This window comes from Bactrocera dorsalis, chromosome 2, assembly GCF_023373825.1.
Source record: "Bactrocera dorsalis isolate Fly_Bdor chromosome 2, ASM2337382v1, whole genome shotgun sequence".
Classification (NCBI taxonomy): Eukaryota; Metazoa; Arthropoda; class Insecta; order Diptera; family Tephritidae; genus Bactrocera; species Bactrocera dorsalis.
Genome location: NC_064304.1, coordinates 14149784 through 14171028, shown reverse-complemented (window position 1 = coordinate 14171028; position 21245 = coordinate 14149784). Strand labels below are relative to the sequence as shown.

The following is a 21245-nucleotide window of genomic DNA, read 5'->3' as shown; positions in this document are numbered from 1 at the left end:
ATAACAAGGATGTAAGCAGTAGTGAACTCCACTGCTACTTTGGTTATGCAACTTCTTTTTTTTTTTGATTTATTTACTACTTTTTCTTTCGGTTTATTCTATCAATAGTTTTTGTTGCCGGCTTTTTTCTGTTTGTTTGCTCGGGAGCAACAGAGATTTATGTGTTTGGTATTATCTTGCGTCTCAGCGTACGCTGCCGTATTTTGTTGCACAAAGTTAGTTTACCGTTATTTTTTTTTTTGCATTCTACTTCTTTTTCAGATTGTGTGCCCACATTGACTTTGTCTGCGCGCAAGAAAAAGCTTTCTCAAGTGCAGTGTTGCATGCGCAATGCAGGCGTGTGTGTGGTGTTGTTGTGCGCCTGTATTGCTCGTTCGAGGTGACTTTTGCACTTTCTGCGAGTGGAGTGTGGCACAATACAACTTTGATCTGCCACATTTGGCCGAACGGAGATACTTTCGGTCAGATTGCTGTTTTCGCTAGTTAGACTGCTGTTGCTACTACTTCTGCCGCTGTTGCTGCTTTGATAACGTTTCGCTTCATTCAGTTTTCCCACTTGTTCAAGTCGAAAAGTCAGAAGTTGTCGAGCATTGCAATGGCAACATTTTTTCCAACTGTTGTTTATATCGTCTTGCTTGGTTTGTTTGCGCAGCAGTGACACTAAACTCGTATCACTGGCTCTTGACGTTAATATGGAGGCGAAGCAAAAATTGGTTGTAGTTATTTTTTCACTTCATAGTTGTCCGGAGACAATAAAAGTAATGCACTAAAGTTGCTGAATGAAGTTCTTACATAGCTTTGGAGTAGAATGTATAGCTTGACCAATAAACTCAATGGGTCCGCCAAGACCTCAGACAGTGATGGTAGCATTTAAAAAGAGTGGTGTATACAAATTGCTACTAATGCGGATTTGGTTAGTCACACATCGGTATAGCTTGTCGACAACAAAAAAGTCTCTAACAAACGATAATAGGCGGTGTAACCTTAAGAGCCAATCGTCGAAAGAATAAAAAAAACGACTTGAAATGTAAAGAATAGCAGACTATCCGGGACTGAGGGAAAAATCAGCTTATACGACCACACACTCGTTGAATAACATGTCTCTCATGAAGATAGAACTAAAGTCTGGGACCAAGAACTCAAAGAAAAGTATTAGATACGAAAGCACTCGCCAGAAAAGCAAGAAGGAGGCAACGATCAAGATGGATGGGGATTCAAGAAATGTGTGCCTGGAGAAAGTATAAGTTGCCAAAAATTAGGAATTAATGGAGAAACATTTGGCTTAAAATTCCAGACGGACGCAAACAATTAAGCTGGCCACCAAGTTTGTAATATCCAGAAAATAAAATATGCTTGTATAACAGATCAGCATGATAAGCTAACCTAATATGTCCCAAGCTCCTTTCTCCTCAAGATATGGGTCCACTATAGCATAATAGCATGGGTTATTGTCCAAAGCAAATCGCAGAAGAAAAAATCATAAATCTTTCACAGAATCTTCCTCTAGACGAATTTATCTACAACTTCGAAATTATGACAGAATTGAGCCGCTCTAGACATAACCACCATATAAACTGACCGCACAAAATCTAGTTTTTGTAAGGAATCTATTTATAGTGATTTGTGAACCTTCTGGTAAAAAAAAATTCTACAGTGTACTTTAATGACATAACGGAGAAAATTTCGATGACGTTTTGATTCGTTCAAAAGCAATATTTTTTTTGTCGAAGGACTTCGAGAGTAATTGAAAAGGGCGTAAAACCGCCCTCAGATGAGAGGTTCCATTTTTCAGAAAATCAAATAACGTAAAAAATCTGTCTTTCGAAGAAAAAAATTAAAGTTCTGATAGCCGGACATCTCCCATAACTGGACAAATATCATGAACAACGTTTTCATTACTATTTTCATACAAACGCATTTCCTATATATAAATGAAAACGTTCCAATGACCGGTCACGGACACTATTTTGATAATATGTTGTTCAAATTATCTCTGATAAGCAGAAAAGATTACGTACAATGTGTAAAGAAAATTTTTAAAATCAATACATAAAATGATTACAACAAAGAATTTGTCTTGCGGTGGTGCCGTCTGTTTCGCGGTGGCTCAACGAAAACTAATGGGTCATTGGCATTCATTCACTCCTGGCTGCCATTGACTCGCATTTATTATTTTCATAGAAGTATAGTTCTAACAATATGTTTATGAAACTCGTTTTGGTCACGCCACCATACATGGACAGCTCTCTTAGCCGGACAAAAACACCTGGGACGATGGGTGTCGGGTTATGAGAAATTTCGCTGTATATGTATAATGTTAAGTAAAAATAACGACAAAATTAAATTATAAAGTTTGCTGTGAACGAGAGCAAAAGAGAATACTAATTGAGAAAAAAATAATAATAAAAAAATTATATCAAAAACTTTCAAATTTGTGTTGTTTCCGCTTAATGGTTTGTGTCTTTGCTAAAATACACTCAGGGCAAAGCAATAACTCGCCGCAGATCAAAAAGCACATAATCGGTGGCAATACCTAATTAATACATTCTACATATCGTCACCTAAAATGCAAAATAACGTTGATCAAAAAATTCGAAATTGAGGGTTTCATTGATTACGAACCACTACTTCAAATTACATCTATAAAAGTACATACATACATATGTACATATGTCCAACATTTAAAGGTTCTGCTATCAGATATAACTCAATTTTAACCAATATTTAAATTTTGCTTCACTCATGCTCCATTTTATTAAGTGTTTTGATCTTCCCCCGTAAATTTCCGAAAACCTTGTTACATTATTTTGCATTTAGGTGACGATATATACTTAAACATATGTACATACATGTTTAAAAGTAGGCAGAATGCTAGTTTCTATGCAGTTTAATTGGAAAAAATTATGGAATCATAATAAAAGCAAAGTTAAAACTTAATATCAAATTAATTACATACTAAAATGCACGAATGTATGTACTTTACCTTTCAACGGCCATAAATTACATTGCTCCTGTCAATAACATCACCTAAAATAAATTATTTGTGATTGTTATAAATAAAATCGATTTAAATAATTAATATGAAGTATAGTTAAGAGTTTATGAATGGTGGTAAAAATATAATTATTTTATTTATATTTTTTAAACATTATAGATTCGATCTTTCTAAACTAATATAACAGCATCACATTGTCATCATTTTTAATTACCCAATCACTAAAAATATTCAGATTTCATGCGAAAGTAATATATTTACTTAAAAAATATATCACAACTGTTACTGCACACATTTCCACTTACATACTGTATGTAAGCATACATATTAAACGCTTTTAAAGTACAAAATGTTCTACAAACCGCGAACATAATCACCTATTTTGTTTTACTGAAACTCTAACAAAACATATAAATACATGTAGGCTTAGTTAAATTGAACTAACTACCTCCTTTTCCGCTCTTTTCCCTACTTCCGCTCCGCTACCAAATGATATAGTTTAGTTATTTGCAACGAAGTTACTACGTAACCTGTTTTCAGTTAAACCAAAGTTTATAAATTGCGGCTAGCTTTACTTCCTTGAAAACGAATTTCAGATTTCAACAAAATGAAGCAAATATTTAATGCACTTTTCGTATAAAAATACTAACCTCACACTTACTGACGCCATCATCCGCCGGAATCGCGATCACCGCAGCACTTTTAATTTGCACTGATTTCTTTAATAAACACATAAACGCACTAGCACTAACACGCACATATAACTTAAAAACTCATAAAATACCTATTATACACAAAATACTTAAGAACACACATAAATTACATTGTTTTTAATAAATAAATTCAGTTTCTTTAACTTCAACAAAAATTATAATTTCCGCGCACAAATAAACAACCGCTACTGCAGTGTACCAGATTGTAGCACTTACTTAAATTACCAGATTTGTTTATGTGAGAGTTTCAAGAAATAATTCAGTAATTCATCAGCATATAAGAGTGTTTCAAAAAGAAAGCGCGATGTATTAACATAAAAAAAATTTAATAGATAAATAAAGACTCAATAATTATTGCTATTTATGCGATAATTATAATAAAACTGTACGTCTTATTAGAATATGGCACCGAAATTAAAATGACGTGTATTTGGCAACGCGACTCACACTGCGCCATCTAGCGTTTTAATTGTTGAGAGAGCCGCGCGCTTTTGCGGCGCGTTTACCATTGACAATTATTTTCGTTTTGTGCATTTTCGCTTGACACTAGGCAGTTTATTATTGTAGCTTATATTATTACTTATAATTAATTAACACGGTGAAGATAAATAAAAATCGCTAACTTATCTAATAAATGTTATTGCATTTGAGACTTGTGTTGAAGTAGTGACGGCCGGCAGAATGCTTGAGGTGGGCGACTTTAAGAAGATGCAAAAAATTGGTGAGGGTACTTATGGTATCGTTTACAAAGCAAAGGACAAGAAAACAGGTCGGGATGTGGCGCTAAAAAAGATCCGCTTAGATAGGTGAGTCAACCAATAATCCAATTAGGCGACAAAGTTTATTATTGGCAATTATTTATATTTAGTGTGGAGTATTTACGCGCTACCAACAACGCCGCTGTTTTTGCGTTCGTACTTCTACTTATATCCTTGGCGTAGGTGTAGAGACAAGACACAAACACATATGCATATTGAGAATAGCGCGGCGTATGTTGGTAGCAGGTGCGTTGTCCTTGATGAATGTCATTTGCCTTGGGCAATCGAATGCCCATTGCTTTCACATGGAAGTGTTGATAAATAAGCAAAAGCATTACAAACGTTACAAACTTGGTGTGTGTCGGCGACTGGCGTGTTTATTTTAGTTGAAGCCAAACAAGTTTGTTGCTTTAAATGAAAGAAGCAGCCATACAAGGCCCGTATCATGTGGATGCTGCGCTTCTATCAACTATTACACGTAGCACCACATGATTCGGCTTTGTCGGGTTGTGTAGAGTGCAACGTCTTTGTGTGTATATAATTTAATTATTTACACTTTATTGATTAAACTAAAAATGTGTGTCTTTCTATTTCATGCCCTCACTGTAACGTGATGAATGGAGAATTATTGAGTAATAAGAAATTAATAGCTTAATGAAGCCATAGTAAATTAATATCAACTCTTATTAATTATTAGTGAAACTGAAGGTGTTCCATCGACGGCAATACGTGAGATTTCGCTGCTTAAGGATTTGACCCACAATAATATTGTGCAACTTTTCGATATAGTGGTGGCGGATTCCAGCTTATACATGGTATTTGAATATCTCAATATGGATATGAAGAAACTAATGGACAAGAAAAAGGATGTATTCACGCCAAAGCTTGTAAAGGTGTGTGTAATTACTGAGTGACATAAGTATAATTTACAAATTTTATGAATTCTGTATATTGGCGGACTAGTACCTGGTACTGTAACTTTTGAGTTATCAATTTGAAATTTTTCCTTTTCACCACAAGGAGCTGCTCTTCTGTCGGAACCGCTAAAGAGTCTATCAACCATACGTTCTGAAGACTGAAAGTTCTTATTTTACTATAAAATTTTCTCAAATCTTCAATTACTAATTTGCTTTAATTTCCCGGTTTATTTGTTTCATTTAGAGTTACATGCATCAGCTGTTAGATGCCATATGCTTTTGCCACACAAATCGCATATTACATCGTGATCTCAAACCACAAAATCTGTTAGTGGACACCGAGGGCAACATTAAGGTATGATCAAAAAATCCTAAAAAATCTTTTAATATTTATATATTCGTATATATTCCAGTTAGCAGATTTCGGTTTGGCGCGTGCCTTCAATATGCCGATGCGCGCTTATACGCATGAAGTGGTAACGCTGTGGTATCGCGCACCAGAAATACTCTTAGGCACGAAATACTATGCGACCGGCATGGATATTTGGAGTTTGGGTTGTATATTTGCGGAAATGGTTAGTATAACGCTTGGAATATTGAAACTAGTATAGCGTAACCAATCAGTTAAAAATATAATTACCCTCACTTGCAGATAATGAAGCGTTCACTTTTTCCCGGCGATAGTGAAATTGATCAGTTATATCGCATATTTCGCACATTGGGCACACCGGACGAAAATATTTGGCCTGGTGTTACGCAATTACCCGATTATAAAGCCAATTTTCCACGTTGGGAGAAAACGAATATACCTGAGGTGCTTGTGAAACACGAAGCTTTTGATCTCTTTAAGGTAATAAGGTTGCAGCTATTTTATTTTCTTTAAATACTACATACATATTTTGTTCTTTGCAGAATATGATGCTTTATGAGCCAAATGAACGAATATCGGCGAAAAACGGCATGATACATCCTTACTTCGACGATGTGGAACATGTGAAGCATGTAGAACTACCCGTGGATACGCCTTAGATGCTAGTTTAGATTTTCTAATTTAATTGTGTTTTAGCTAATTTATTTTTATAAAAGTTATTAAAAGTCACTGCCGTTTTAAGTAGTACATGTCAGCATTTACTTTGTTAATTACTTTCTTTAATATTTAAATATAAATAGTGTTTTTTATCTAATTCAACATATACGTAATTAAACTTGTTGCAATAAGTAGTGAGTAAATTTCTGCTTTGGCTGCGGTTTCACTCTATTACGCAACATTTTGTACCTCTCCGCTGTGTTCGCCTGCTGCCGCATTCTATTGAAACGATCATCCAACATGTAAGCGCTAATCGCATTACGCAATTCTTCGACATTTTTCATATGCTTTGCCTTATTCATTTTAGTTGCTTCCACCAGCTGTTTTGCTGGTGTTTGCACCTCTTCGGAGTCATCGAAATTTTCCACATCCGCAGGTATAAGCTCCACTTCACCAGAAACTTCTTCAGCTTCGCTAAGAGCTTCCTCTTCGCCTGCCTGTTGCGGCTCTTCATTTTCGGTTTCACTGCTTTCCGCAGCTGCTTCTGTCGTTGGGGGCTCGATTTGTGCAGCTTCGGGTTCCTCTTGCTCCACTGATTCATCGATTTGCTCTTCCTCCTCCTCCTCCGCATCATCCAGTTGCTGTTGCTGCGGCTCAGCCAAAGTATAACTGTTTACATATGGCGTCTGCATTTTGTAATATTGACCCGTGCTCGGGTCGTAGAAATAAACAGCCTTCTGTGGTTCGAAGTCGTGCGTGTAAGGCGCTGCATAACCATTATAACTGACTGCTTGGTAGGTATCTTCATCGCCATCATATGCTTGCGTATATTTGTGCTTCGTGTCGGAGTGTGTGTGTGTTTTTTTGCTGCGCTTACGCTTCGTGTTTCGGTGATCATAGTTTCCCACTGGCGTATCGATGACATTCGTATAGCCAGCGTTGAAAAGATTCACCAACGGATTGGTCATATTCCAACTGATCGTGGGCACGGGCACGCGTATATTTCGTATGAAATTATTCCAATAGCGTATGAATGGTCGCTGAGTTGTGGTTGGACTGGCCTTTTGATAGCGTTGTGGCGATCTCCGTGCTTCTGGTGCGTAGTCGTAGTCAAAGGCAGTGCCTACAAGGGGATGATTCAACGAGCTATTAAATGTAGTAAATAGGATGGTTATTATGGTGTTATGGTTAAGTGTAATTGTACTTAAGTTCAAGTTTACCCAATTTCTTGTTGCTTTATTGGCTTTAGTACTTTTGCTATACCAAGTTGGAGGCAAATCACAATTGCCAGGAGGCAAATCTGAAAATATTTAAAGAAAATTGAATAAAAAAAAATTTGTATTGATATTGGATTATCTAGAAACATATTCATTGATAGCTTAAGACCAAAAGAGACTCATTCCCACCACAGTGGAATTTTTATCCGGTCCATGATTGTCGTCAGCATCTCTCGGCAGAATTATTCAATATTGCTTGGCGAAGATTTTCACCAACAATTACAAGAGTATTTTAGGTAGCCTCCTGTGTAATGAGATTCGAAAGGGACCATTTGAATGCCCCGCTAACCCCTCTCCACATGATCCGACCCCGTCGAAACAGCACTAAGGTCAGGGGTTAAAGTTTGGATTAACTGCTTCGATTAGGAACAAGAAAGGTAGGGATTTTAGATGCGAAGTTTGCGGCAAATACTTGTGTTATTGTAGGGCAGACCCATTTGCGATCATGATATGTAAACTGCCAGTGCCCCATTATAGTTGTTGTAAGCATATGTATAGCATCATATATGGGCCATATCTGCTTCGTTATCTGACAGTTGGTTATTGATTTCCATATGCACCGTGCTATTGGTTCATAGTGAGTATAAAGCTCTCTTTTGACCGTTCCCATCGGACATGGTACAAACTCCGCTTCGGATTCATCTAAAGAGGTTCTTAGTTTGGCCAACTCGTTTGCTATTTCATTCGCGAAAATGTTCCTGTGTCCGGGAACCCAAATTTAGGACAGGTAAACTTGACTCAAGTGAGCCTTTCTCCAATTTCCAACTAGGCTAGTATTGTTGCTGTTGTAGTAACGGCACAATTCTGCCCAGTTGATAGTCCTTGACCGGATAAAAAGTCCGGGTCCCTTCCAATTACGTGAAAAAACAAGGAGTATTTTCGGGATTTCCTACTGTTAAAATTAGCATTGCTCCAATTGTTTGAAGGGATCGATTGCTAAAAAACTTTAAATTTGAATTTTTGCCATTACAATATATTTCTTAAATAAGCTTCAGAAACTTTTTTTATATCCTGAACAGTTTGTCACAAAGCTTGTAACAGCCTAAAGGAATATATTTCTGGAATAAGCAACACTAAGTGTTGCCAGGTGCAATCTGACATTTCTATTGGAAAGTTTAACATTTTTTAGCATAACATCACTCAGAACGTTTTGTAAGATAATCGTGAGTTGTTTAATTTACAGGGAACTAAAAAATTCATCTCGGCCAAAAAATGGAATTAACTCGTGAACATTTTCGTGCGATCATTTTTCACAACTTTCGACGTGGATTATCACGACAAGAGTGCATCGATGAACTAAAATCTTTGTATGGCTATGAAGCACCATCCTATAGCACTGTGAAAAACTGTTACAACGAATTCAATCGTGGCCGACGCTTCAAAGACGAATTCCGTGAAGGTCGTCCAAAAACAGCCGTTGTGCCAGAAAATATCGATGCCGTACGTGAACTGATAATGCAAGACCGCCATGTAACATACCTTCAGATAGAGGTGGGCCTCTGCATTTCTCCCACTAGCATACATTCGATATTGCATGAACACCTGGCCATAAAAAAGGTTTGTTCTCGTTGGATCCCGCACAATTTGACAATCGCTCAAAAAGGCTCGTGTGGATTGGTGTAAAGAAATGCTAAAAAATACGATCGTGGTGCTTCAAAAGACGTTTATAAGATTGTCACAGGTGACGAAGCATGGATCTATGCGTATGAGCCCGAAACAAAACAGCAATTGACCGTGTGGGTCTTCCAAGACGAGCCAAATCTAACGAAAAAAAACCAAAAAAAAACATTTTCGTTGATAAATATGCCTATTTTCTTTTTTAGGCCAGAAATATATATAGCAGCCCTCGTATATGACTATCATATCTCCAAATGAGATATGTATAAGCTAACCGAACACACTCAAGGTAAGTATCTCAATATACTATTTTACAACATAAGAAATGCACTTGTGAAGGGTATTATAGCTTCATTGCAGCCGAAGTTAACGTTTTTTTCTTGTATTTAATTGAAATATACATATGTATGTTTTCGACATTTACGCTAATTATTCAAAATTTTGTGTTATATTTTTCTAATTTGGCAACAAGTAATTACACCATAATCACACGTTTCAAATAAATTATATTCAACATTAATTACACACCAATTGTCTGATAAACATTTTCCGTAATTATAGCTGCGCGCTTCAACGTTTTTCTATTGCGAACTCTTTGAAGAAGGCCAAAAAACTGATTTCATTATTTGCAGAAATTCGCCCAATAACCAAAAAACTATCGAAAACTCAAACTACTTACTAAAAATAATCTGTAAAGCCGAGGAACCATTGAAACAAAATTAATGCAATTTAATAATTTTATTATCATATACCGTTGCAGAGTCACAGAAGCGTAGTCGTAACGCAAATCTGCTTGCCATCCCACCTTTCGCCGCGCCACTTTATTTTCTCCAAAGAAATTTGAATATGAATACCACCATAACAAGGAAAGTTTGACGCATCCACATGTTTGTATGTATGTTTGCCTGTCAGTGTGCTGACAAGTTTGTATTTGCATTTCTGTGTATTAATGAAAAAAGTAAGTGATTTTATCTACTATAAACTGTCATTTGCATAATTTTTTGCGGCATAAACAAACAGCTGGTCGTCCGCCGAGTTAACGACCGCTTTAAATCAAAGTGCGCTTGGAGGTGTCGCTGGTGACAGCCTAGCGTTTGGTTGACGGACATCAAAGGCAAATAAAGACCCTTCGATGTGACTTTTGTTTTCGTCTATTTTTAACATTCAAACTTTATTTTTATACGCTTATTCATAACGCTGACGATTATTTACATTTACATACAAATTTACACATGTAGATATGTATGTATGTAGATAAATATGAATACTTGCGAATGAAGTCCAAGCAGCAACCTAATTCGCTTTTACGGCTTCCAACATTTAACGCCGGGTGGTTTGTGCAAGCTTTATTCATATTTTAATTTCGTTAATTTCATATTCTTATTTGATCAATGGGTTTAATTTTTGGTTTTTTTATATTTGATTTAATTCATTGCTTGGTAGTCATAATAAAGCTTTGGTAGTGCTAAGAGGTTTATGAAAGAAAATGTATGAAAAGAAGATGTATTAAAAAAGATCGGCGTAATGGAATTGTTTTGTTCAGAAACAAAAGTTTAAACTAGATTATTGAAAATATTCTTCTCTCTGCTTCCCTCGGCGAGTACTGCGTCGAAAACTCTCAGAGCTAGATCTAGAATATTAAGAATAATTAACCTAAAATAAATATAATTTGTACAGAAGCTTGATTATAATCTCTTTGACTTTCTTGTTTCCTATTTCAATATTGACTCAACAAGAAAATTCATTTACTTCCTGCAAAGAAGCTGTAATACCCTTTCACGGCTGCGTGGTGACAGGTGGAGTACCATAAGGCTCCGTTTTAGGTCCATTTCTATGGCTTGTACTATAAGATGGGGTGTCACAACTACGGATAACTCAAATAGAGAGAATTTAGCCAAAAGAGGCTCAAATAATTGGCTATGCGGACGACATTGCTGCAACGATCATTGCGAAAGAACTTTCCCAAATTCAAAACTTCTGTAATGCGACCACAACAAAAATTCAAGATTGGCTCATAGAAACTATGCTACAGCTGGCCGTAGAAAGACGGTGCTTATCACGAATAGAAAAAAACTAGAAATGGTCACCTTAAATATCGACGGATACAACGTTACAGCTCAAAACTCACTGAGGTACCTTGGCGATACGAAACTAAATTTCAAAGCGCATGTTGAAAGATCCTGTGGCAAGGCAGCTACGCTGACAGCAGCTCTGTCAAAAAAAATGGCTAACACTGGTGGCCCTAGCCAAAATATGAGAGTCGTACCAGCCAAAGTCAGCCAGTCAACACTGATGTACGCGGCTCCTAGATGGGGGACAGCACTGCGCTAAAAAACAAATGCCAATAAAGAAAAGACAGTGTCCAGGGTCCGTCATATTAAATGGCCTCAGAGCTAAGTAGAGCCTATCAAAATTCTAAAGCTATGAAAAGGCGTTTAACGGCTGACGAGCGAAAAAAGGAGAGACAAGCGAGCTTCGAAGAGTGGCAAACACAATGGGATGCGGCAGAAAAAGGAAGATGGATGCATAGGCTCATTAAAAACGTATCGGCTAGGATTAAGATACATTCTGAAAATATTCCGATGAAAGCGCCGAACATATTTTTTTCTCCTGGTCATTATTTGTAGCGGAGAGAACTACCATCGAACGAATAATTAACCAATGGATGACGTTCGACAACATTATAACTCACATGCTGCAATGAAAGCTGTTATGACCGGAAAGGGAGAAAAGAAAAGAATAGGCCGCAATAGCGATCCAAGAACTCAGTATAAGAGAACGGCTGAATAACTCCGCAGGGAGTTTTTGAAGAGGCATTCTTGCCAACCTTGATCCTGCGAAGTGAGAATGCCAGACGGCGGTCCCGCAGCTCCAAATGCAAGCTAAAGTAACCGGAGTTAAAGGTTTAGTACGTAGGCGTACTGTTCCGCAAGTCCAGTAAAGTTAGATAATACTAACTGAGTGTGATCCCGAAAGACGTGTATATCTAGCGGGCAATATGAATCGAGCATACCGCCTTTCTACAGTGGCAGATTATTGTGGAAGATGACCCTCCGAAACCAAAAACAAAATGTATATATTCATGACTATTGCTAAACATGACTTATCATTTACCATGTCTGCAGAGGCAAGGCTGGTCTGAAGGCTTATCGCAACAACTTAAAAATCGCTAGTTTCTTGGTGATTCCGAGACGACGAAGTCGACGGAGCTACAAAAAAAATTGGTGCGGCAAACGGTACCAATATACTAAGTATTGCAAGTTAAGTACCAGTCAGAGAATTTTTTAAACGAGTCCGTGATCACGCAGCTAAGGTTAGGCCGCAGATTCTTAAGAGTATTAGACCACTTAGGATAGAGAAACAACGATGTCAGCCTCGAAATCCTGTACAGAATAACTCTTGCCAATAGGTGCTACTTCGGGCTGAGTCGGCAATTGAGAAGTAAAGTCCTCTCTCGACGACGAACAAAGACCAACTCTATTAGTCCTCCTACTACATGGACGATGACAACATCTGATAAGTCGGCGTTAGGAGTTTTCGAGAAAAATATTGTACGGAAGATTTATGGTCCTTTGCCACGGCGAATATCAAATTCGGTGAAACGAGATATACGATGACATTGACATATTTCAACGAATTAAGAGTCAGCGGCTACGTTGGCTGTGTTATGTTGTCCGAATGGATGAAAATAGTCCAGCTCTGAAAGTATTCGACGCAGTACTCGTCGGGGGAAGCAGAAAAAGACCTCCACTCTATTGGATAGACCAGGTGGAGAAGAACCTGGCTTTGCTGGGAATCTCCAATTGGTGCCAAGCAGCGAACAGGGTAAGCGTTGTCTATGCCAATAAAGAAGAAGAAGAAGGATACTATTCTATTCGGCAAACCTCAAATGCTAAGTGAGAAACTTTCCTCGATTCAAAGTTTTCTATACCATTTTACGATACATCAAGCACTAACTTAATCCTCAATGGACTTCAGCACACATAAATATAACCCCAATTTGCCCTCTCACTCTCCAATTGAGTGTAGTGCAGGAAAACGTTTCATTGGAAGACACATACACACTTTATTAGCATCATAATTGTCCATTATGCATGCGATTTAAAATTAGTATCGCATAGTTGTTATTTTTAAAAACACCACAATAACAACAACAAAACAAGCAAATAAAAGTTGGCAGTGCTTGGTGAAACGATGACGGAATGACACGCAAACGAGTGCATTGACACCGAACCGAACGCCAATAACATCGGCGAAGGCAGCCCTGCGCATGCACCGAAACTGTTTGTTTTCACCAACATGCAACAACAACAACAAGCGTCGCTGTAATAGCCAAACATAAACAAACCACCGAAGGGACGCAAAGCAAAGTAGGGAAGCATTTTTGGCGCCAAACTGCAGCGTGCCGACGTAAACAAGTGCCGAAAGCCGAGGACGTAAAGCGAAAAAGAGGCACAAGAGAAAACACACAACGAAAGGGGGTGAAGAGGAGCTTTTGAGCTTTCCGCCCGCCACCCACAAAGCACGGACAGCAAGCGCAATTGTCTTGAGAAAGTCTGCCAACGAGACGGAACGAATGGTCAATTCAGTCAGAAAGGAGCTCCCCAGACAGCAAGGCGACGCGCAACGGTACTCTGCTGGCAGTTATGGCAATAAAAATAAAAAAAGTTGAAACAGGAAGAAAAAAGTGAAAAATAAATAAATTTTTAAACTTCCACTTCCAATTATTTGTGCAGCAGCTTATTGTTACTCGCCCATAGAGGCATTGAATTGCGTTGGTGGTGCGCTGGAAGAGCGCCTAACGCGGTACCGTTAATTTCGTGTGCGCCCCTGCGTATGTATCGGAATGTGGCTGTGGAAAAATGCAAATTATGCATAGAAATTCCCAGTGTAATCAAGTGCAGAAGAAAAGTGCTCCGCCAAAGTGAAGGCCTGTATGCGGTGGCCAGGGGGCATGAGTGCAGTGAAGCAGAATCAAATAAAATAAAGTCAAATATATATGCATGTCAAATTACTCGCTGTAAAGTGCATTTAATCCATAAGTAATTCAATTAAAAGGAAATTGCATAATTTTGTTGGTGAAAATGTTGCAGCCACTTTAAGCCGCAGCGCCAAGAAACGAGGTATGCCTTCAATTACAAATGCATACCAACCAATTTTCATAAGTATAATATGTAATTAAATTTGAAATGCGTTCAAGACCGCCGCGCTTGTGGGAATACCACACATTTAAATATTTAAAGCGTTTGATGTGAAGAAAAATGTGTGTGTATGTATGTGTGTTGCAAGCAGGGAAAATTTGTGTAGGTATAAGGAGAGAAAAATTAAGTACATTGAAAATGCTACGCCAAGTTCGGGTGTACTGAGGCGCGAGCACATATTCACAAACACACATACATACACACACGAAGCTGCTGGCGCGCGTACTTACAGTTGTGTATGCTACGAAGCACGCATGAAGCGCGAACACATAATTCTTGTATGTATGCTCACCCTGCAAGCCCTGCGGCGATATTTTAGTCAAAAATTTAAGTTGTTCTTGGAAACGATTATGACTGAGGTAGGTACAAATTTGATGAAGGTTAAAATGTGTTGCGGTCTAGAAACCTCAGTGTATTTTTATAGCTGTCGCTACAAACGTTGAAGATAAGCGTTGTTATACCTTCTGGTATCAATCTGTCACGAAAGAGACACTCGCAGAGTCCTGGAACCGTTCATAGAACCGTTGTTTTTGTTGTTGTTTCAGAGGTAAAAAATATTCCTGAAATGATATTTGAAAATATTGCCTAGTTAAAACTTCTTGGTCGGTTAAAAATCAGGGTCCATTCCGGTTACAATTTTATTTCATTATATTGAGTAGTCGAAAAAATCTTTTCGTATAACGAGTTTTTCAAAAAGTAAAAACAAAGGTGTGGGATTTCAATGAAATTCTTTATGGAGAACTCGATTTCTTTTGCACTACGGGTACGCTTGCAGTGTCCGGACGCTGAACCCTATTTTCGACGGCTTTCAAGCATAAATCGGCGGATATTGCTGCAATTTCACGTTCGATATTCGTACGAAGTTCACCAATCGTCGCTGGTTTGTTTGCATAGATCATAGTCTTAACGTAGCTCTACAGGAAATAGACTAAGGGCGTCAAATCTCACGACTGAGGCGGCCAATTGACTGGGCCATTACGTAAGATAACACACTCACCAAACTTGGTTTTCAATAAATCGATTGCGACATTCGCTGTGTGGTTTGTGACGTCCTTCTGTTGGAACATCACATGCTCCAAGTTCATATCGTCCAATTCGGGGTCAAAAATATTCGGTTATCATTGAGCGGTAGCGATTCCCATTCCCAGTAACGTGCCGGTCTTGATCATCACTGAAGAAGTACGGCCCAGTGACGCCGCCGGCCCATAAACCGCACCAAACCGTAACTTTTGCGAGATGCAATGGTGACTCATGGAGTACGTGTGGATTGCTGTCTGACCAAGAATGCATATTTTACTTATTTACGATGCCTTTCAGCCAGAAATGAGTATCAATGGTGAAGATGATTTTTCGATGAAGATCCGGGTAATTTTCAAGTTGTTGCTCAGCCCGATTTACGAACATACAACGATTCTGGTGGTCAAGCGGCTTCAGTTCTTGCGTCAATTTGATCTTGTAAGGATATAGGCCAAGATCTTTTCGCAAAATTCGCCACAACGACGTCACAGAGATGCCCAACGCTTGAGAACGACGTGTGAGATTTTGGGTCGTTCTCAGTTGATGCGTCAGCCATAGCAATATTCTCGACACTATGGACACTTCTTTGTCTCACTGGCACGGGAATATTTTGCACTGTGCCTGTGTATCCATATTTTTCCACTAGACGCTCAACTGATGATCTGACAAGACGATTATGACGACCATAAATTGACCGTAGCGCTCTTAAAGTTGACTCCGATTTTCGGTAGTAAATTTTAATAATTTTGACTCGTTGTTGGATCGTATATATTTCCATGATGAAATGGAAAACCTTACTGAAGAGAAATGTCAAAAGAGCGGGGGAAAAATAAGGCGTCATTTGCTATGCCATTGGTCTACTTTGTAGCGTTGCTATTGACACCCCGGATTCGATTATTGTAAATAAATTGAAGAATCTTTTACGAAAAGTTTTAGTTTTTCCGGCAAAGGTAGAAACGTTTTTTGCAATGACGGTGAGGAAAATTCCGAAACGGCTTCATTTTGATATAGATATTTGTCAGATAATGATAACATTGAAAACCATTTCTATTCTTTAAGCCTCATTGAAGTAGTTTGATCTTATTGAGAAGGGATTCTTAGGATTTCAAAGGATTATAACGTAAGAAAGTAGTATTTCGACCCAAATATTTCACTATATAAAAGGGAAACACACAAACACAAACACAAAACTTGTCCATTAAGTGATTTTGATTCATTTTACAAAAATCAAAATTTGGAAAATTCGATTTAAATACACCTAAACACAATTTACTACTGAGAATCTGAGAATGTAAGCTACGCAATCCACTTACACTTCCCTACAGGGCATTTAACCCACGATGTCACGATGTTGGCCAAGTCAGGGAATAACTGTGTTCGGCCAATGAGCTTCGTGTCCTATTTAACCATGCGCATATATACATATACATATATCTTATGTGTATGTGTGTGCCTGCCACTCGAAGCATGTACGGATACACACAAGCAAATAAACTTCAAGATAAACTGTCGAAAGCAAAAATAAAATATAAAAAAAATAAATAAATAAGCGCACCAAGGCAAGAATGAAATAAAGTGCAAAGCAAAGAAAATCTTCAGAAGGCTGTCCAACTCACAGTAGAACTTAGGTAATTACGAAAAGTGCTCCAGCCCAGCTGTTAAGCGTTCACACAAAAAACGAAAAATCAAACGAAAAACGCAAAGGAAAAGCCACAAGCAGGAATGTGCTGTGACCGTGCCTGCGAGTGCAAAAGTAGAGAATGAAACAAAACAAAAGCAGAAAAAAATAACAAAAACAAAAAGTGCTGCTCGCTTTACCACATGCGTATTTTTTACATTTATTTTATTTCCTTTTTTTACTTTTTTCTTTGATTCTTTATTTTATTTTTTATTTTGATTTCTTTGTCTTTTCATTTTGCTTCGCTCAATGGCATGTAGAAAGCGCCTCATTGCCTTTTAATGCATTTCCTACTTCCGTTTTGCCGCCGTTCAACGTTAAATTGTATGAATGAAAGTGTAAAGCAGTCCGCTCCCCACCGCCAGCCAAGCGCCATCGCCTCATTCACCTTTCGTTTGCCACTTTGCTTTTAAGTTTTTGTTTTTCCCTTTTGATTTCACTCGGTTTTTCATTGTTGCCATTCACAGCCACAAAGCGCTTTTTGTGTTATGCCTGAAGGCCTCACAGTGGTTTATCTTGTGCTGTCTCTTTGTTATTGCTGTTGTTGTCTGTTTTCTTCTTTCCTCCAGTGAACATTGCTTGCATTTTACTTGATATTTTTGTGGCGTACTTTTTCCCTGTCTCTTGTTATTTGTTGACTGTCTCGTTACATCGCCTTTTACTGTTGTTTTTGTTTTTGTTTTGTTTTTTCGGTAGACAGGCCATTTAACGTTGCGTTTGACCAGCTCCATAAAACTGTCATGTCGCGTATACGCCATGTTGAATGTGTGCTCGTCCTCACAAGGCGATTGCTTGGCAGCTTTTAGGCGCACTCACACACATTCGTGTTCGCGTTTGATTACCGCTTATTTTATGTACCTACTCGTACTTAAGCAAACAAAATATTTATTTCGCTAATATTTGCCTAAGCAGTCAATCTATTTACCTGAGTGGTGGCACATATGCTTAGATATATAATTTACTGTTTTTTCATCACAATATTTATATAAAGGCAACAGTTATTTGTTTATATTCATAAAACTGCAATATTTGTAGCTTTGCTGTAATTATACTGCTTCTTAGAATAATAACCTCGAAATTCAAGAATATAAAAATATTTGTAAAGGGTGATCCATTTCGACTTCGAAAGAATACAGAAACTTCAAATTTAATGGGGAAAATTGATTAAAATTCGAAACAACATTCTGTGGCATTTATTTTTTGAAGATTATCTCTAATGTTGACCGAGAGACACCTCTCAGATGTTCTATCCGTTGAGTCCAATTTTCGATTACTCGTTCGATCATTTCGACTAAATCGCAGCGGAGGGTCGACCCATAACGTGAAATTCGCTACTTCCCGACTTGTTCTCTCAATAAATCCACTGATTGATGTGATGTGTGGGAAGTGGCGCCGTCTTGTTGAAACCAAATGTTGCCGAGATCACGAAACCAAATAGTCGGTTTTGGTGTTTGTGCCCACATTTGGTTTAAAATATTATTTTATGCGTACGAAGTCGTACTCTTACCTTATTCGTATTCCCCGTGAATGTCTAATATGACTCACCCTGTAATAGCTGCCTTTCTGCATCATCTGTTCTTCTCGAATCGCGGTATATTTATTATTGTTGTCGACTTCGTTGTAATCATCGCATGTCCACTTCACATTTATCATTTCAAATTGCAAGTGCTCAGCTTGTGCAAAATTCGCTCGCAATTACATTAACACATTACTCTTCGTGTAATTTCGGAGATTTCATATTTTGTGTGTTGAATGCTTAAATTTAAAATAAATGGTTGGCTAACAGTACAAAATTACTGTTATTATGGCAAAGCATTTATCTCGACTTTTTCATAATTCTTGGGTGGTATTTTTATTGTAAAATATTGCACATTTATATTTATTTGCTTGAAACTCTTCAAAATTGAGTAATTTTATATTTGGGCCGCTTTGCTTATTTGCCAACATGGACTGTTGACCGGATGTACACACAAACAAATTATTATACTAACATGGAATCATGGACCATAACATGGATGGCAATTGAGAGGCCAAATTTTACCCAAAAATTCCTCCAAACCAAGAATCAAGAATCTCTTGAGTTTTTTTCAAATTGTTTGCATTTCCGATATAACAAACTCAAATTCACGATAAACTAGATTGTGTTAGCTAGGCAATATGTCTTTGTACCCTGAACAGGGTATTTAAAATTTGCCACGAAGTTTGAAACACCCAGAAGGAAACGTCAGAGACCCTATAAGATATGTATATAATTGATCAGCGTGACTTCTTGGTGATTCGATTTAGCTCTGTCCGTCTGTCTGTCCTTTTGTATATATTCGAACTAGTCCTTCAGTTTTCGAGATACCGATCTAAAATTTTGCACATGACCTTTTCCCTCACAGAAACTGTTCAGCTCTGACATAATCACCGAAGAAATCAAAGCCTTGTAAGAAAAATTTTGACCTATCTCATTTCCTTTTTTTCCATTTCAATTTCAGTATTTTTTTATTAAACAACGCCGTCCTCAAGAAAGTATCTTTCCAATTCGTTGAGTTTTTTATGAATTGTTAAACATTTTTGAAACTACTCTCACATTACCTTTGATGACACATGTAACCAATCAAATTACATATGTAATAGTATAGTCTGTTTTATATATACTTACTATATATATACTGCCTCAAATACTCTCAGAGCTGGAGTGTTTTCATCCATTCAGACGTCATAACCCTGCTATCTCTTAATTCCGTGAACTATGTTAATGTCCTCATATAAGTATATCTCGTACAGTTCATCCTTCCATCGATTTAGTCTCTGTTCGTCGAGAGAGAACTATACCTCTCAATTACCTACTCAATCCGAAGTAGCACCTGTTGACAAGAGTTATTCTGCATTCGATTTCGAGACTTGCGTTGTTGGTGTTAATGCTAGTTAAAGCATAGACGAAATTATCTACGACTTCGCAGTTATGACTGTCAGCATTGACGTGGGAGCCAAGTCGCAAATGCGACAGCTGTTTGTTCGATGACGGGAGATATTTCGTCTTGCTCTCGTTCACTAACAGACCCATTTGCTTCGCCTTATCCTGTCTAGAGAAAGTAGAACTAACGGCGCGGTTGTTGAGACCCACTAAGTATATCAATACAAGGGCTACTATATATATTTCTGGCCTAATAATGAAAATAGGAATATTTATCAACGAAAATGTTTTTTTTTTTCGTTGGATTTGGCTCGTCTTGGAAGACCCACACGGTCGATTGCTGTTTTGTTTCGGGCTCATACGCATAGATCCATGATTCGTCACCTGTGACGATCTTATAAACGTCTTTTGAAGCACCGCGATCGTATTTTTTCAGCATTTCTTTACACCAATCCACACGAGCCTTTTTTGAGCGATTGTCAAATTGTGCGGGATCCAACGAGAACAAACCTTTTTACGGCCAGGTGTTCATGCAATATCGAATGTATGCTGGTGGGAGAAATGCATAGGCATGCCTCTATCTGAAGGTATGTTACATGACGGTCTTGCATTATCAGTTCACGTACGGCATCGATGTTTTCTGGCACAACGGCTGTTTTTGGACGACCTTCACGGAATTCGTCTTTGAGCGAGCGTCGGCCACGATTGAATTCTTTGTAACAGTTTTTCACCGTGCTATAGGATGGTGCTTCATAGCCATACAAAGATTTTAGTTCATCGATGCACTCTTGTCGTGATAATCCACGTCGAAAGTTGTGAAAAATGATCGCACGAAAATGTTCACGAGTTAATTCCATTTTTTGGCCGAGATGAATTTTTTAATTCCCTGTAAATAAAACAATTCACGATTAAATGACAAAACGTTCTGAGTGATGTTATACTAAAAAATGTTAAACTTTCCAATGGAAATGTCAGATTGCTCCTTAGTGTTGCCTAGTCCAGAAATATATATAGCAGCCTCATCGCCGTACGCTAGCAACTGTCTCCTTGCTTGGAGCCTCGCTTGTTATCGAACGGTTAGGAGAGGACCCGATCCCAACGGAGCTGTTGGTGTTGCTTACACAGCCGTATTAGTTTTGCGGG

General features: G+C 38.0%; 2 protein-coding genes across 10 annotated transcripts in view; both read left to right on the top strand.

Moving 5' to 3' along the window:
• The first annotated feature begins 4209 nt into the window (after nt 1–4209).
• LOC105227627 (cyclin-dependent kinase 2) lies at nt 4210–6524 on the top strand. Of its 2 annotated transcripts, none has more exons than XM_011207055.4 (6): nt 4210–4514; nt 5164–5359; nt 5628–5738; nt 5797–5958; nt 6036–6233; nt 6296–6524. In XM_011207055.4, exons 1-6 carry the CDS (start codon nt 4390–4392, stop codon nt 6410–6412), a joined length of 909 nt encoding a protein of 302 aa, XP_011205357.1. In that variant the 5' UTR covers nt 4210–4389; the 3' UTR covers nt 6413–6524. The 2 variants fall into 2 exon arrangements, with proteins under 2 accessions (XP_011205357.1, XP_029406694.1); XM_029550834.2 differs by lacking the exon at nt 4210–4514 and adding an exon at nt 4521–5098.
• A 7362-nt stretch (nt 6525–13886) lies between these two features.
• The window catches only part of LOC105227628 (putative thiamine transporter SLC35F3), a 36712-nt gene continuing 29353 nt past the window's right edge, over nt 13887–21245 (top strand). For all 8 annotated transcript variants that reach the window (XR_003845874.2, XM_019990824.3, XM_029550831.2 and 5 more), the window contains exon 1: nt 13887–14427. The gene's annotated coding sequence lies outside the window, so the exon portion shown is untranslated. The remainder of the gene's footprint in view (nt 14428–21245) is intronic.